The 17,466-nt window shown below is 36.9% G+C and overlaps 1 protein-coding gene across 4 annotated transcripts in view; it reads left to right on the forward strand.

The window, feature by feature from the left end:
• The window catches only part of dmd (dystrophin), a 147,679-nt gene that overhangs the window by 3,309 nt on the left and 126,904 nt on the right, over nt 1-17,466 (forward strand). For all 4 annotated transcript variants that reach the window (XR_007138528.1, XR_007138527.1, XM_047803689.1 and 1 more), the window contains exons 2-13: nt 3,184-3,245; nt 5,006-5,098; nt 6,158-6,235; nt 6,633-6,725; nt 8,341-8,513; nt 8,688-8,806; nt 9,354-9,532; nt 10,373-10,507; nt 11,227-11,418; nt 13,971-14,152; nt 15,339-15,489; nt 16,726-16,845. Coding sequence is in view for 2 of the 4 variants with exons in the window: in XM_047803689.1 (XP_047659645.1) it covers nt 3,184-3,245; nt 5,006-5,098; nt 6,158-6,235; nt 6,633-6,725; nt 8,341-8,513; nt 8,688-8,806; nt 9,354-9,532; nt 10,373-10,507; nt 11,227-11,418; nt 13,971-14,152; nt 15,339-15,489; nt 16,726-16,845 (1,577 nt within the window). In the remaining 2 variants the exon portion in view is untranslated. The remainder of the gene's footprint in view (nt 1-3,183; nt 3,246-5,005; nt 5,099-6,157; nt 6,236-6,632; nt 6,726-8,340; nt 8,514-8,687; nt 8,807-9,353; nt 9,533-10,372; nt 10,508-11,226; nt 11,419-13,970; nt 14,153-15,338; nt 15,490-16,725; nt 16,846-17,466) is intronic.

Raw genomic sequence — 17,466 nt, forward strand, 5'->3', positions numbered from 1 at the left:
ATTGAGTATAAACCTTATACTTATAACCTTATCAGCACTCTCAGTCCACTGCTTGTCCAATCCAGTTAGTGTAGACTTGTTATAGAAATGTGTGTATATTAGTTGTAGAAATATGTATGTATATGGAGTTTTGGACTTGTGATGTGATTTTAGTTTAAGCTGTGATGCTTGTTGTTTTCATCAATTCATTGAAAAACATTTGACTCTCAGTTCTCAAAAGAGAGATTTTTTTATCTTATTTGTTGTTATATGTTTTTTTTATATTTTTGAATATATGTTCTTTAACACAATTTTATTCATTATTGCTGAAATTAAGGTTTTATTAAAAGTTTAACCATTTTTTTTAAAGTTTGAAAACTGAGGTAATATCTGCAGAGAAAACCTTTACCTGAACTTCTACTTGTAAAAATAAAATAAATATAATAATAATAAGAAGAGGGAGAAATAAGGATAAAAATAAATAAATATAACATGGTAGTGTAACTGTATAATATACAATGCACATTGGTTGCTGTAAATCAAAACTAAAAGGTGGACGGTCACTGTAACAAGACAACACTATTGTCTCCATGAAATAATGTGATCACGTGACTGGTTCTAGATGCACTCTTTATATTTTAACTCTATGGGCTTTGCCATAGTGGGAGCTTTGGTGTTCAACAAGTGCAAATACATTGCATGTAGAATAGAATGCTGAAATCTCAATTTGCCATCATCTTGTGTATTTTTCTGATGACCATTGATGGTGTGTCTACAAAAGTCCAAAAAGGACTTCATATCTAATTAATCTGATGCCAAATCTTATGCTGAAATATACATTTTAATGGTTCAGTTTGAAGATTTAACTTTAGTATGGCAGATTATGGTGACGCATATTTCTTTACCCCACAGCTCTATACCCCAGTACTATACACTGAACAATGGACATATTTGTACAGATTACCAATCCCGGTCCTGGACACCCTGCCCTGCATATTGATTTTTTTCCCTGCTTTAACACATGCAACTTCAACACACATAGAGCTAATAATTAATCAGAAGTGTTTGGAGCAGAGAATGAATGTGGGATTGTTTGTCTAGAACCAGGGTGAATAGTGAAAGTGATCCAGATTTCAGGAAAAGCTAGTATTCACCTGCTGTACATACAGCACTCGTGAAAATACCGTGCGAAAATAGTTGTCTCATATCACAACATTTTAAATGCAATTCTGATCACCATTTCAATAGAACATCTTTCAGGATATTTTTCCCATTTAGTGGCTAACTGTTTGAGAGGCCATGTCAGGCCAGGAGCATTGGCACTGCCATGCTGAAAATTCTAGCTGGTCTGACCAGCTGCCAGGATCAAGCTTCCAAAATAAAGGTCATGCTGTATAAAGTGGTACACGAACTCTGCTAGCTACTTCATCTGCCAGTGTTTAGACACTAGGTAGCGGGACAGATCTAGCTGGATTTTTTTTATCTATGTGCTGGGATTGATTATGTAAACAATATACACATTGTTTTTTTAAAAGGTGTAAGGACATAAGTACATTTAAAATGCAATTATCATTGTAATTATTTAAAACGCACACACAGAGATATGTAAAGCTGGACTGTTTATCCTCAGTTTCCTTGGCCCACAAATCCAGCCTCCACATGCGCTTCACTCTGGACAGCTAAAGCCTGCGTGTTTATAACGACACGCCCCCAAACCGAACAACTGCGTGTCGCTTGGCTGCTCTGTGCATGTGCCATAACACATGGAGGAAAAGAATCACTGAAAATAAACTGTCAAGGTGTCGACCTACCGTCACTGGCGAGTGTATTTGGGCTTTAAAGGATACCCGCATGGAGAACTGCGACGTTGAGCTTGCTGGATTGTTTCGGTACAGGTAACACTGAGTGATGGCACAATGTGAGACTGGATTAATACTCCTAGACATTGACAATCAAAACAACCTGCGTATGTGCTCGTATAGCGAGAACCTGTGAGAGCTGAGACGCTATAACGCGTTTATAGAAGCTTGAAAACCTTCCTTACGCGTCGTTCATGTCGCGTTCCGCGCGTCTTGTTGTAGATGTCACGAATCCTTTCCATGCGAAGATGTATTTTAATGTAACAAGGCTGGAGCAGACACATCTGTACTGCTAAAAGGTTTTAACAGGTCGCATATCTGTTTAATGCTTCAAAGCATCCGAACATAGACATATTGATTTTGCTGTTGTTGATCATTTAAACAAAGTTTGGTGACAGATTCGTTGCTCACACGTTGCGCACGCACACGCTCTCCAAACGCAATGGAAATCTCTTTAACATTGTTTTATAGGCTGTGAAATAACTGTAGAATGTGAATAGTTGAGGATCTTGACTTTCTGTGTGTGTGTTTAAAGTGATGAAGTAAGTAAGACTGCTGTATCTCGGGTGTTTTTGTCTGTTATCTTCGGTTCTAATTACTCTACAATCCAATTAGTAAAAGGTCGGATTTAATCCAGTGACAGCTCTGTACACCGTGGCGCAGACACACCAGCTGGTTCCTGCCTCGAGTCAATAGCAACCCGTTGTTGTGTCTGTCTCCTCATATTGTCTGCCAAGTCCTAGCAATTGGATGTGGAATCAGGGCTTCCGATAGATTATTATTATTATATACGTGTAGATTATAGATTAAATTATTCTCCTTATTTCGTCTACTTTGTTATTAAGATAAACATAATGATCAGTGTTGAAAATGTGCCGTTTGGGTTTGTTGTCCTAATGTCAGATTCAATGTCCTCCTCTTTGGCATCCACAGAGATGGATTTTGTTGTTCTGTTTGAAATGTGTTATTATATTTAGTAATTAACATTGTCTTTTTTTGGTTCAAAGGTTTTCAAATATAGTTCAAACTAAGAACATCCACAACCATGGGCTCTTAATCAAGTCCCTTAACCTCCACTGCTCCAGGTCATTGTTAAACTACTGCCTCTGTTCTCTGTGCACAGGGGAAATAATATAGCTGATCTTTTAAGCAAAACTAACTGGAATGTCTTTAACCAATTAGCTCTTTCTTTCTTTCTTTCTTTCTTTCTTTCTTTCTTTTGTAGTATATTACAAAATATATTCTTTACTAAATACCATTTATTAAACCCATATAACTGAATTTCAATAGCACCTAATATATATATTTATTTATCTATATATTTATAATTCTCATTCTATTACAGATGAAAGAGAAGACATACAAAAGAAAACCTTTACAAAGTGGATAAATTCTCAATTTGCTAAGGTAAGGGGATGTATTTGTTTATTGGAAAAGCGAGATGAAGATTTAATATATTTATTTATTAAATTACTATTTTATATTATAATTACTTTTTAAAGGGGTGAAACATGGTAATTTAATTTTATTTTTGTATTATATAATCTCTTGATTGGTGTTTAGTAAAATCAGTATCTACATTGTTTAAAAAAAAGATAAATCAGACAGATCAGATAACCAGACAAGCATAAATACATTTACACACCTCCAAGACTGGTGCATGATTTTATGTCTACAAAGCTTCCCAGACATTTTGTTGTTTGTAGTTCTAACATATACACGTTATCTAACTTTCATATGTGTAATTCTGACGTTCTACCCCTGGTTGGAGTCTCGTCATCCGGTGGTCACCCTGCTGGGGCTTGATCTGCATTGTCAGTCAGTGACTCATGGGATTGCAGTGAATGGAGTCACACTGAGACCACGTCATGCCTTCTTTTATCCATTCAGTCAGTCAGCTGTATGGTCTGGTCTTTATCAGCAATCATTTGAAGACTTTGGCAGGAAGAAATTAGTGTTGGGTCTGTGGTGAACTCAGAGTTTGCACTGACCCATTGGTTCCTCGGGAGCTCTTGGTTGCACTATTATAAACTGTTGTATAAAGGACATTATTTACTGTAGTGTGTCACCTAAATGAGGATGGGTTCCCTTCTTAGTCTGGTTCCTCTCAAGGTTAATTCCTCATAATCTCAGGGAGTTTTTCCTCACCACTGTCACCTCAGTCTTGCTCCTTAGAGATATGGATAGATGCTAGAGATATATAATTTTACATTCATTCATTTATTTATTTATTTGTTTGTTTGTTTGTTTGTTTGTTTGTTTGTTCATTCATTCATTCATTCATTCATTCATTCATTCATTCCTCCCCCCCTATATTTCTGTAAAGCTGTTTTGAGGTAATGGGAATTGAATTGAAATTGAATTAATTCCACTATGTGCCCTAAAGTATGTGGACACTTGACTGTCACAGCTATGTGTGGGACCTACATTTTTTGGGAGATATTTCCTAGCTAACCACTGCATTGTTGAATTCTGGCTTCAGCAGTGTCTGATAGTGAATCTGATTTAGCCTTTCCCAGCTCACACGTTCTGCTGGCACTCTCCAAACAATCTGGAGCAGCTGCCCTCAAGAGGCTGATGGCCCAGATTGGCTCAGAGGCTGTTAAGCAGCCAAGAGAACCGATCACTTCAATATGCAGGTATCAAGTCACCTGTGACAGAGCTGATTGGTTGCTTTACTACCGGCAGCGAGGCACCGAGGATAAGACAAAGACAGGACATCCACCAAATTGGTTTATGGATCAAAGCCCTTTTTAGAGCTTTGAACAGTATACCGTATAATGCTAATAAATTTAGGAAAGAATGCTGTGAGTTGTTGGAATAAGGGTCTGTAGGAATCGAGGACATGGACTCAACCGATAACTAAACCACATTAACCAATGAGCAACCACTGCCTATGTTACGAAAGTGATTAGGCGCCAATCCAATTGGGTAGAAAAGATGAAATATAAAGCTATTTACACATTAATACTGCTCACTTAACTAGGAACACTTGTGACATTCATGCAGATATTTTTTTATGATATATTTATTTTTATTTCTATAAAACTTTTTTGATTTCTTTCTTTTTAAAAGTCAATTTTCAAAAAAAGTCAAAAATCAAATCATGGCCTTTAAGAGCACATGAGATTTCATTTTATTTTTTTATTATTCTATTCATTCTTTAGGCAGGAAAACCCCCTATTGATGACCTCTTCACAGACTTGTGTGATGGCCGCCGTCTTCTGGAACTTTTGGAATGCTTGACTGGGCATGAATTAGTGAGTAAAACTGAAAAAGGGTGTAAATAATTCTCATGCACTGTAGTGTGATGTTAAGCAGAAACTAATATTCATTGTCAAACAAGTGTCTGTTTTAGAGCCCCTATGCTCCATTTATATATAACTCAATTTGTATAAAAGTAAAAAGATTTATGATTATGTCTACCTGCCATTTTCTGATCAGTTTGTATGGGCCATTCACTTGTGATTGTATCAGGTGCTATTGCTTTTAATTGCTTGACCTTCAAATTAAACTCTTGGGGTAGCCTTCTGCAAGCTTTTCTCAATAGTTTTTTTTTTTTAATCTTTATCATTCCTTCTGATAGAACTGATGTAAGCAGGTCAGGATTATGTGCCTCTTTTCTCAGACAGAGGTTTTTAGTTCAGTTCACAAATTGTCTATGGGATTCAGGTAAGGAATTTATGATGGCTACTCCAAAACTTTGACGTTATTGCAACATTGGAGCTTAATTCATCCTTAGGAGGTGGTTTGTGCCTCCTTACTGATCGATGCAGTGACTCTGTAGTTCCATGATTTCTATATTTAATTAAGGTGTTTGTACAGATGCTATTGGTACCTTCTATTGTTCTATTGGCATTATTTATATGGACTTGTGGTGAAAAAATTGGACTTGTGGTGGTCCACAATTTTATCCTCAGGTTATAACTGAATTGCTTGGATTATCCCATGGAATTACTGACAAAAAAGCTTCTTACAGGCATATAATTAATTTCTGGAAACATCCAGGCTGTTTAAAAGACTGGTGTATTTAAACTTTTTACCCACATAGATTTAAGATGTTGTAAATTACACCTGAAATAATCCACTTCTAATATGCCATAATTAAGTTGACTAAAAATGCATGGTAACCTGAAATGTATGGAGTTGGGCAAAACTGAGATTTGTAACCTAGGTAAATGAAAGCGTTTGGCCTCAGATTGATGAGAGGCAGGAAAAGTTCATGATGAGAAAAGAGTATTCAAGAATTCATTATGAAAGATGAATCATTTTAAAGACATTAAACATTTCTTAAGTTTATTTCTGTACTCTACTTGTAGGTGAAGGAGCGTGGTTTCACCCGTGTGCACTCACTCAATAATGTCAACAGAGTGCTGCAGATCCTTCAGAAGAACAATGTAAGTTATAGGCAGAACAGTTCTGTTTATAGATCGATATACACTAACTTCATTAGCAATACTATTCTAATACATAGGAACACAAACTGAGCTAAGTAATTATAGACATACTCCCTTAACCAAATTTTAAAAAGTGACTTTTGTACAGGTTTAATTAAGAGTTCCAGTTAAGAGCTCTCAATTTTTCAGTAAGTTGTCTTTTTGTGAGCTCTTAACTGGAACTCTTAATTAAACCTGTACAAAAGTCACTTTTTAAAATTTGGTTAAGGGAAAGAATTTCCTTTTAGAAAACACAAATTTGTAATTTAGTCTTTTAAAACACTTGTTCAACTTCCCATATCGACATATAAACAGTTTCATATTATATTAATACAGTTTATTAATGTACTTCTCCTAGGTTGAGCTGGTGAATATTGGAGGAGCTGACATTGTTGATGGCAATCATAAATTGACTTTAGGTCTCATCTGGAGCATAATTGTTCACTGGCAGGTAAGATGACATGAGTCTCTCATGAGGCATATTGTGGTTTGACATGGGTTTTGAGATGCTTTTTTTGCTCTCCACACTAGCAAGGAGTAGTTATTCAAGTAAACTACACCAGGTTACGTATATAATCCGGTTCCCTGAGAAGGGAATGAGACACTGTGTCAGGGCTGACGCTATGCGAATATTTCTGTGAGGAAGTTGTGTCTGAAGCTCTGTGTGCACACACACCAATTTAATGGCTCAGGAAGGACACGTGATGAAGTGATTACATGCCCAGCAACTCAACATCCTATTCCCTTCTCAGGGTTACATACGCACAGTGCTGATTGTGACAATTAACACATGGCAGCCCTTGAGGTGTAGGAGAAAGTGTTTCGATGCTGGAAACACAGCTCTCATCTCCAGGCAATTTATGTGCCATGAGAGGTAAGGGCCCTTAGTTAGGCACCCATCGAAAGAATCCTGCGACAGTGATGCGCCCCTAGAGTGGGACACAAGGTCAGAAACCGAGGTCATTCCAGACATAAGAAGGGTACGAAGCCCACAGCGTGTAACCATTATGAACATAAGGGGATGTCTGTGAGGATGAAAGCCTGCACCCCTGAGCCAGAGCTGGAATGGCCTCATGTGAAGCAGTCCCAAATGGATAACGTTGGCTGCTGCTGCCATGAGGCCGAGCACCTTCAGTGACAGAGAGGCTTCGGCCTAGCCGTATAGCTTTTCTTGCTGGGAAGATGGGAGACACCCGTGTGGGGAACAGATGTGCCAGCATCATGGTGGAGTCCCAAACTACCCCAGAAAGAGAACACATAGGGGCAAGAACAACATCTCAATGACTGGCTGCCAAAGCCTTTGACTGGGCCAGAATGAGCCGTCCAGGCAATTCAGTACATGGATGTCCCGGAGACACAGCGGTGCCAGGGCAGCGTCCATGTACTTTGTAAATGTGTGTGGTGAAAGGGCTAGGCCAAAAGGAAGAACATAATACTGGTACGCTTTACCCGTACGCTTTACCCTGAGGAAAGTCCTCCGCTCTGGCAAAGGGTGTATATATGTATATATTCATTCATTCATTTTCTACCTCTTATCTGAACTTCTCGGGTCACGGGGAGCCTGTGCCTATCTCAGGCGTCATTGGGCATCGAGGCAGGATACACCCTGGACGGGGATATATATATATATATATATATATATATATATATATATATATATATATATATATATATATATATATATATATATATATAAAATTTATTTATTTATTTTTCTTTTACCCTGCACTAGACAGACAATCAACACAAACATACAAAGAAGACAAAGAAGCTGAAGTTATATGACTTACAGTAGATTAGCTTCTATGGACTTTTTCTGGCACGTAATTACTTCGTCATGTGTCCTTCCTGAGTCATTAAATCGGTGTGTGTGTGTACACACAGCTTCAGACACTTCCTTACAGAATCATTCCCATAGCATCAGCCCTGATGCAGTGTCGACTGCCCTCGAAAGGGAACTGCATTTCTGCTGCAGAGTCACTGCTCACTGGAGCACGGAGCTGGAACTCAACACGACATTGTCAACAAGAGCAACAATATTTTGTGATGTTTTTCTTCTCTTCTAGGTGAAAGATGTGATGAAAGATGTGATGGCAGACTTGAAGCAAACCAGCAGTGAGAAGATATTGTTGAGTTGGGTTAGGCAGTCCACCAAGAGCTACCCACTGGTCAATGTTGTAAACTTCACTAGCAGCTGGGAAGATGGTCTGGCCTTTAATGCTCTGATCCATAGCCACAGGTTAGTGCTCCCATTAGTGCTACATATTTGGGCATACAGGAACTGAAGGGATATTTGTAGTTAAGTGAATATTTCTTTTGTATGAAAAGCATATTGTTCCTCTATGACAGGTTCATTTAAACAATTGGAAAATAAATGTTAAACCGTATGGGCTTGTGTTTTTATCTTTGCAAGGCCGGAGTTGTTTGATTGGGATGTGGTGGAAGAGATGGATAAAGCATTTGACCGGTTGGATCATGCGTTCACCATTTCTGAAAGGCATTTGGGCATTGAACGGCTGCTTGACCCTGAGGGTATCTACTCTCATGCATATATTTACATTTTTCATTTAAATTTACATTTAATTTCTTGTGCTCTTAATAATAGGAGTTCTTCTTGATGTAGCTAGTTGCATAATTATTGACACCCTTTATGAAAATGGTAAAAATTAAATGTATGGGAATGTATAATAATTTTTAAACATAATGATTTCGTTTATTTAATGGTTTTACAGAGACTTACTAAGGACTAAAACAGAGAAACTGTGTGTAGAATGAACACAGTGCAGGTTGTAGTGTACATTTAGTATGTAAAATAAGGTTATGACCTTGGGTTCCTGTCTGTGTGGAATGTCGGTCATATGGTTAGTAGTCACCTAGTTGATTAATTTTAATACATTCAAAAGTTGTGTTTGTTGTGAGCCAATGTAAAGCCAGTGGAAAGAACAATATTGCAGATAATAAAGAAAGGAGACTAAGTGTACTTGGTCTGTGACCAGGAGAAAGCTGAGTTGAATTTGTGAATGAATTCAGGAGTTACTTTAATTGTGTGGTTAATTTTATTTTGTTCTTTTCCCTCTAGATGTTGCTACTGCTACTCCAGATAAGAAGTCTATAATTATGTACCTCACATCATTGTTTCAAGTTCTGCCCCATGGTGTGAGTAAGGAGGCTATAGAGGAAGTTGAGTCTCTCCCGCAAGCTAAAATCTCTAAAGAGAAACATTTCCACCTTCAAACACAACAACGTTATTCCCAGCAGGTCAGATCTTCAACATTACATCTAGCCTGGAAAAACAATGTTTATGTATTTTAAGTCTAAATGATTTATTATTATAACAAAAGATAAACCTTTTTGAAGCCTGCCATTTGATTCTGTAGTATTTAAAGTGAAAGGATGTAACAAAAAAAACACCTCAGGGAAGAACATTATTAAGACAAATCATTGAGTGAATCTTAGGGTTTAGCTAATTCACTGCAAAATTTAATAGGGAGTGAAAATAAGACGAATAAATATATGAAAGTTTATATATAATGTTGATTACAAGTTGTAGAAATTCATATCACAAGCTTAAAATTGTCTTATTTTGGCAGATAATTTTGACAGATAATATTATCCTGAACAAAATGCTTGAAATCTGAATAATGATCTGACAGTACAGTTCCTTATTTCAAGCATTTAGCTCTGAATAAAATCTAAATGTTATCTGTCAACATTCTCTGCCGATAGAATACAATTTTTTGGCTTAAAATTATTACAAATATCTATAGATTAGGCTTAGTGCAGTTACATTAGTTGAGTTTGCCGATATTCAAGATATTTGTAAATTTGTGTTGAGTTGTGTGTGATATGATGTTTGAGTATAAAAAAGCTACATCTGGCTCAATACTGTAGTATTCATTATAAAATTATAGACAGTATTATTAGAATGGTAGAATCTTTTATTGATATTTACTTGGCTTGAATATTCTCCGTTTTTTCCTCTAACAACATGTCTTTTTCTGTCTTCTACTGTGCTTTGTTTTCTTCCTTACAGTGTTCTCAATCTTTATTGTTACTTTGCAATGTTTAGTTTCTGGTGTTTTTCGCTTTCTTTCTCAGATCACAGTCAGTGTGGCTCATAGTCAAGTACGCAGCCAGTCTCCATCAAACAAGTTACGCTACAAAAGCTATGCCTTCACTCAGGCTGCATATGTTCGATCTCCTGGGCAGACAAGAAAGACCCCCGTCACAGTGGTTAGTCTGTAAAGTACATCATGTGTGTTTGCTGAGAAGCAGAGTTTGTATTCTGTGTTTCAGGATTGCTGTTTAGTGAGTTGGACAGTTAGAAGCCATAGACTTATACATGGACTAACCTGACCCCAGGGAAAAGGGGCAGAAATATTGTCACTGGCCATTCCATTTGTTTGGGGTTTTTTTTAGGATTGGTATCAAACACTAGTGCAGTTGCTAGTGCCGAGGTTATGATATTATTATTTAGTTAATTGTGGTAATATGGAATAACAGAATATATGATGGTGGAACTCAGAAAAAAAGATCAATTTCAGAAGATTTTGAATGTAGATCTTGTTGCTGCTGTGATGCGAATAAAGTGAGGTCTCAGATGTAACTTGTCAGATGACCATAAAGCAAGTTACAGCATTTTTAAAGGTCAGGTTAGACTTTCCCTAGACTTTTCCCTCTTTAGTATGGCAGAGCAATGACTAGGAAGTATCTGCTTTTTAAGATGAATATTTTGTTGGCAGATTATGTTTTGTGCTGTAATCTCTAAACTACTACATGTGCTTATACAAATGTTCATGAAATAAAAGCCATAAGTTTACACTTAGATTTAAATAAAAAAAAGCAGGGGAAAGGATGTTCTTGAATTCTTAAGTAAACATTTTTAATGACCAAATTACTGGAATGTAAATTTATTTTTGTTTATGAATGTCATCTTCTTAAACCATCCACAGTCTTCAGAAAGTCCAGACGATATGTGGCCGTCCCCGGGACCTCTTCAACATGGCACAAACCAGCTAGAGAGTTATCAGAACTCCCTAGAAGAGGTCTTGACATGGCTTCTGTCTGCTGAGGATGGCCTGCAAGGTCAGCCACCCATCTCATCGTCTGCAGATGAAGTGAAGGAGCAGTTTCACACTTATGAGGTAAGAAGTGTATTATTGTGATAGAAGGATGCATGCGTTTTTTGAAAAATAAAATTAGGCCTCAAAAATGGAAACGCAAACACCCATTTGCTCACAAATTTTCCATTGTATATAAAAAAAAAACAAACCTAAATTAATTGCAAAGTGCATATATGTAATTGCGCTTTCACTGTTTTCACAAGCACTCAATATGTTAAGTAGATATGGTTGTGGCCAGGGAAGGTTCTAGGCCTTTTTTAGGGTGGCTTCAGCCCCCTGTCTGTGATCTCTGCCACCCTAAATCTAAAAGTATCATTTTTACTTTCATAAATAAAAAATAAAAATTACGATGGGAAAGAAAATTATTTATCAGTTTGATCCAAGAGTGATTTTTTTACTTTGCTTTTACATGTGTGCGTTTTGTAGTCTTTCAAAAGTGCGTCTTCAGCTGTCTGCTTTATTTGAACAGAGAAGCACAGGTACGCGCAGCGTGCACGCGCAGTCAGAGCTGGAGGCGTTTATCTATAACGTTAATCGGCGGGAAGACGCAAATACGGCAACCAAAAGCAGTGAAATGTCACTATTCTTATTACCAGAGTTGTAGCACAAACAAAATATTAATGCAAACAATCTATTCAATACTAAATAAAAATAACATTATTGATTTGGTCTTTGTCTTGTGAATATTTGTTTATTAATGACTGCATTCATTGGACACACAGTTTGTAGAGAATGCACACATACATGATCTGATTTGATTCAAGACTGGCATCATTACATCATGCATAAAATTTTGGTGTCCACTTTTGCCATTTAATAATACCATAACTTTTGACTTACTATGTAGTCATATAATATATAATATAAAACTCTTCTTCTTTTAAATTCTCACTGAGAACTAAAACCCCTAAAGATGAAAACCTAGAACCGCCCCTGGTTGTGGCTAAGAATTGCCTCCTTGCATTTCTACTGTAAATGCTGAGCTGAATAAGTAAAACAACGTGGAGGATGAGAGTGTTTCTTAGAGGAGAATGCAAGCTTTGGATTTAGCAGATTGTTAGTTTTAAGATTTTGCTTTTCCAAATTGTGAATTGAATCTCATTTAGCTAGATTCTAGACAAACACAGAGATGGATGATTATATATCAAACTTAATTCTTGACTTGTATTGAATTTACTACTGTTGTCTCCACCTTTTTTCATCTTGCTTATAGACTCTTACAGTACGTAAGAGGGTCACTTATTTAAAATCTAAGTACATGTTAATGTGTGAAATTAAGGAAAACACTAACCAGCCATAACATTAAAATCATCTGGCTAATATTGTGTAGGTCCACCTTGTGCCACCAAAACAGCTCTGACATGATGCCGATGGTGTGCTGTAGTATTTAGTATCAAAACATGAGCAGCAGAAGATTTGTTTGTCCAGCACATCCACAGATGCTCAGTTTTATTGAGATTGAGGGAATTTGGAGACCAAGTCAACACTTTAAACTCTGTCATGTTACTGTCAAATCATTCTGGAACAATTTTTGCACTGTGACATGGCACATTAGCCTGCTGGAAGAAGCCACTGTTATTAGGGAGTACTGTTGCACCTTAAACCTGTTTTGCACCGCCTTGAAACAGGTGCCATTCTTGTAAGACAATCAACATTTACATTTACCTCAGTTGTTAGACACCGTTATGAAAGTGACGTGACATAGGACTAAGTACGGTGACCCATACTCAGAATTTGTTCTCTGCATTTGACCCATCCAAAGTGCACACACACAGCAGTGAACACACACACACCGTGAACACACACCCGGAGCAGTGGGCAACCATTTATTTTGCGGTGCCCGGGGAGCAGTCGGGGGGTTCGGTGCCTTGCTCAAGGGCACCTCTGTCGTGGCCAGCCCGAGACGCAAACCCACAACCTTAGGATTACGAGTCAGACTCTCTAACCATTAGGCCACGACATGCTCAAAGTCTAAAAGTCTAAAATCAAATAAGGGCCTTGCACAGGGGCCCAGCAGTGGCAACATGGTTGCCTGGGGTTCAAACTCACAACCTTCTAATCAGTAGTCCAATGCCCCGCTCCCCCAAACAAACACACACCACTCCCTTCATCTGTCAATGTTATTGATGATTAGTGTATATTTGTTCCATTTCTTTAAGTTAATGTTAATCAGATTTGGGCATCATTTATAGTCCTGGGATGCATATTTTGGTGTAATAAAGAGTCCGACACTGTTGATAAATGTGTGTTGCAGAACATTTAAAAATGTGCATATACACTTTATTGTTCATTGAGTCAAACATTACAGTGTTAAATATTACAGTTCTTCACTATAATCAGAATGGTAATAATAGTAATGACAATAATAGTAGTAACAGTATTAGTAACAACAACAGTAATTATAATACAGTTTTATTCATAGTGTCTTAGTTTGATATAGGACATAGGGGACATAGCTTAGCTTGTATTTATACAAGGCTCCCTTGGATTTACCTGAGTGCTTTGTTCTAGTGAATATATTAATGTTTTCTTTTTGTGTGTGTTCGTGTATATTTTATAACAACGATTTCTAGGGATACATGATTGAGCTGACTGCTCATCAGGGAAGTGTGGGTAACGTGTTAAAGGCAGGGAGCATCCTCTTGGCTGAAGGACAGCTGACTGAAGATGAGGAGAATGAAATTCGGGAGCAGATGAATTTGTTAAACTCTCGCTGGGAACATTTACGTGTGGCCAGTATGGAACGACAAAGCAGGTACTATTTAATATGAAAACTTCCTTTGCATCAAGTATCCTTTAAACCATTATTTCTGTTTATTTGTATGCCGTATCTTACTTTCTGAAACTAAAAACATACATAGAATTAAATGAAATTTACAGTTAGGTTTTTATTTTTTTTTTATTTATATGTCCAGAGTTGGTGGACGAGTTCAGTTTAAAAATGTTTAGAAAAATGTTTAAAACAAGGGAGTTCACTTAAAGTCTGTTAAGGTCCATTTACATAAAATGCATTAAGTACAACGGTGCAAGCAGCCAAAATATTAGATAAATGCCTTTCAGACAGTTTAGCTGCTATTTCTTTCTAATTAATGTATTTTATATAAATAGACATCAACCGATGCCATTTACTGCTTAACTATTACTGATTCATTATACTGTACCTATGAATGACATTTCAAATACACTGTAGCTTCATTAGCTTATATTTATTTGGATCACGTTTACACCTGCAGTTTCACTTCATTTGAGTATTTTAGAAACTGCTGAGTGTGGCCCTGGGGATCATTTTTAAATCCAGTTTACATTCTTGGGAAATCAACAGATTTAAAATAAATTTTAGAAGCATGTTTTCATGATATCCATGATGCAAAATGATCTTTTTTAATCTTTATTGGTGTTTTCATGCAGCCAGTTACAATGTTTCCATCACTTCATAATTCTACTGAACATCATTGAATGTTCTACACTCAAAGGTTTGTGTACACCTAAACATGATACCCATATGCGGTTTTTGAACTTCCCTTTGAAGCTCTTATCTATCTTTGCTCATATAAAAAAACTCAATTTTTTGGCTTTCCTGAAGATTTTGGTTGTTGGGATCTACCCATTCAGCCAAACGAGCATTAGTGATGTAAGTCCTGTGCATTCAGTCTTCCAGTACATCCAATAGGTGTTCAGCAGGTCTGTCCATATCAACCTTGTCTTCATGGACCTCATTTTGTGCACAGGGACATACTGTCATACTGGAACAGGTTTGGCTCTTCCAGTGAAGGGAAATTGTAATGCTGCAGCGTACTGAAGTGTCCAAATACAATTATGTGCTTAAAATGTGGGTGTGATGGTCAGGTATCCACAAACCTTTGGTCATATAACCTTTGGTATATAGATTTTGAAACGATGATAATACCTTATAATTGTTATTTACGTTTGGTTATTTTAAGGCTTCATGGAGTTTTAATGGACCTTCAGAATCAGCAGCTCAAACAGCTCTCCACCTGGTTAGATGTTACTGAAGCTCGAATTAAGCAAATAGAAGCCCAGCCTTTAGGTCCAGAAATTGAACATCTGAAACATCAAATTGAAGAGCACAAGGTACAAGACTTTATAACATTAAGAAACTGTATAACATTCATTACATAATTGTTTTCTTTTCATTTAATAAAATGACACAGTTTACATACAAACCTTAATGATAATGATCATGTAATATTGATGATTTCTGTGATATGTTGATTTGTTTCTTGGACAGAAATGGAATGCATACTGTATGGTGATCTGGTGGTTGGTTAGCTGTAGTTCTAACATAGAAGTATGATTATAAAATATACATGAAGATGATTCAAAATGCAAGCAGAATTGGTTCTCTTTCTTGAAATTTTACCATTAATGAGATCTCAGGCAAATTGTTTACACCATGACCATTTAATTAAATAATGAAATGGTCATTGTTCATTATGTAACACATGTTGTATTTAATACATAGTTGATTAAATATTATTAAATATAAAGTGCATAGCACATTTAACCATGGCCATTGTCACAAAGCATTTTTACATTATTCCATCATTGACTGATTTGGGTGAAAAACAGTGCAGGCAAAATAGATTTAAAGTGATTTACCAGAGGCATCAAACCGAGCTTCATGTCATAGAACTACAGACTGAATGTCAGTGTTTAGGGTAGACAGTAAACATGCATACACTGCATATAGGAAACACGTACTATGTGCTAATAGTATTGTAGATTATATATTTTTATTGTCACCGGCACACTTGGACTGCCTAATAACGTACACACTATAGAACAATTACAGATGCCACTGGCTCTATTAGCTTATCTGTCATGTTGCTATCTAACACTGCCGACCTTGTTGTGGGACCACATTAACCCATGGAAAGCCATTTGAGTAGAAGACCTAGGGTGCAGTTCATCCAACACAAAGGTGTTTAGTGGCATTAAAGTCAGGGTTTAAGTCATGTGCCAGCCAGTTAAGGTCCGATCCAAATTTGCCAAATCTTCATAGATTTTATTGTATGCACAGGGGGATTCTCATAGGATTTTTGTGCCTCTTTGTTTGAGCAAATGAAATTGCAATGTTCCAGTAAACATATATATGATATTTTTGTGTACTGGAACATCGCAATTTCATTTGCATATTTTCATATATATATATATATATATATATATATGAGTTTAGAGAGGCCTACCTTATTTCCGTATGCATAACGGTATCCACAAACTTTTGGCTCTATAGTGTTTGTATGTATATGTGTTTAAAATGACATTTATTTATATATAGATGACATTTTGTTTATTGTGCCCATTAAGCTGTTACAAGAGGATCTGGAAATGGAGCAGGTGCAAGTGAACTCTCTGACTCACATGGTTGTAGTAGTAGATGAAAAGAGTGGAGACAACGCCACTGCAGCACTGGAGGAGAAACTACAGGTGATGATTCAATTGTTGTCCTTAACCCTCCGAGAAAGATGAAATTATTTTACATGCTCTAAGATGTCAGAATAAACTAAATCATTAATGATATAATGAATTAAATGAATCCAGTGTCAGGGTCATGCTTGGACAGTTTTGTGTCTGAACTTTAGTGGGCATTTTGGCAGTATGTGTCTTGTGCCATGTGTTCGCCTTAATTCCTTCCCACCTCTGTACACCTGTCTGTTGTTTGCCTTTAATTGTTTCTCCTATGTATCCCTGCCATGTTGCCTTGTGCGTGGTTTCTGTTCTGTGCCTCCAGTCTGTAGTTATAAATTTCAATTCCACTTCTTGTCCAGCTGTGTTTTGCCCATTATCTCCTGTCCTTGTTACCGGCTACTTTTGTTAGTAGTAAGTGGTATTTGTTGGCTATCCCTGCACTTGGGTCTGGATTTTTGCCCTGTTAGAGGCATCACCTCACTGAAAAAAAGTATTAATTAATTATTACTATCTATTAGTCTATCTATCTGTTACAACCGAGGATGGAAGGAGACAGACCCGTATGCAGGATAGCTTCAAATGAATGGGGTTTAATAAATAATGAAGACAAAGACAGAAAAAGACGATAACTAAAGCAAT

This window comes from Tachysurus fulvidraco, chromosome 18 (assembly GCF_022655615.1).
Source record: "Tachysurus fulvidraco isolate hzauxx_2018 chromosome 18, HZAU_PFXX_2.0, whole genome shotgun sequence".
NCBI lineage: Eukaryota > Metazoa > Chordata > Actinopteri > Siluriformes > Bagridae > Tachysurus > Tachysurus fulvidraco.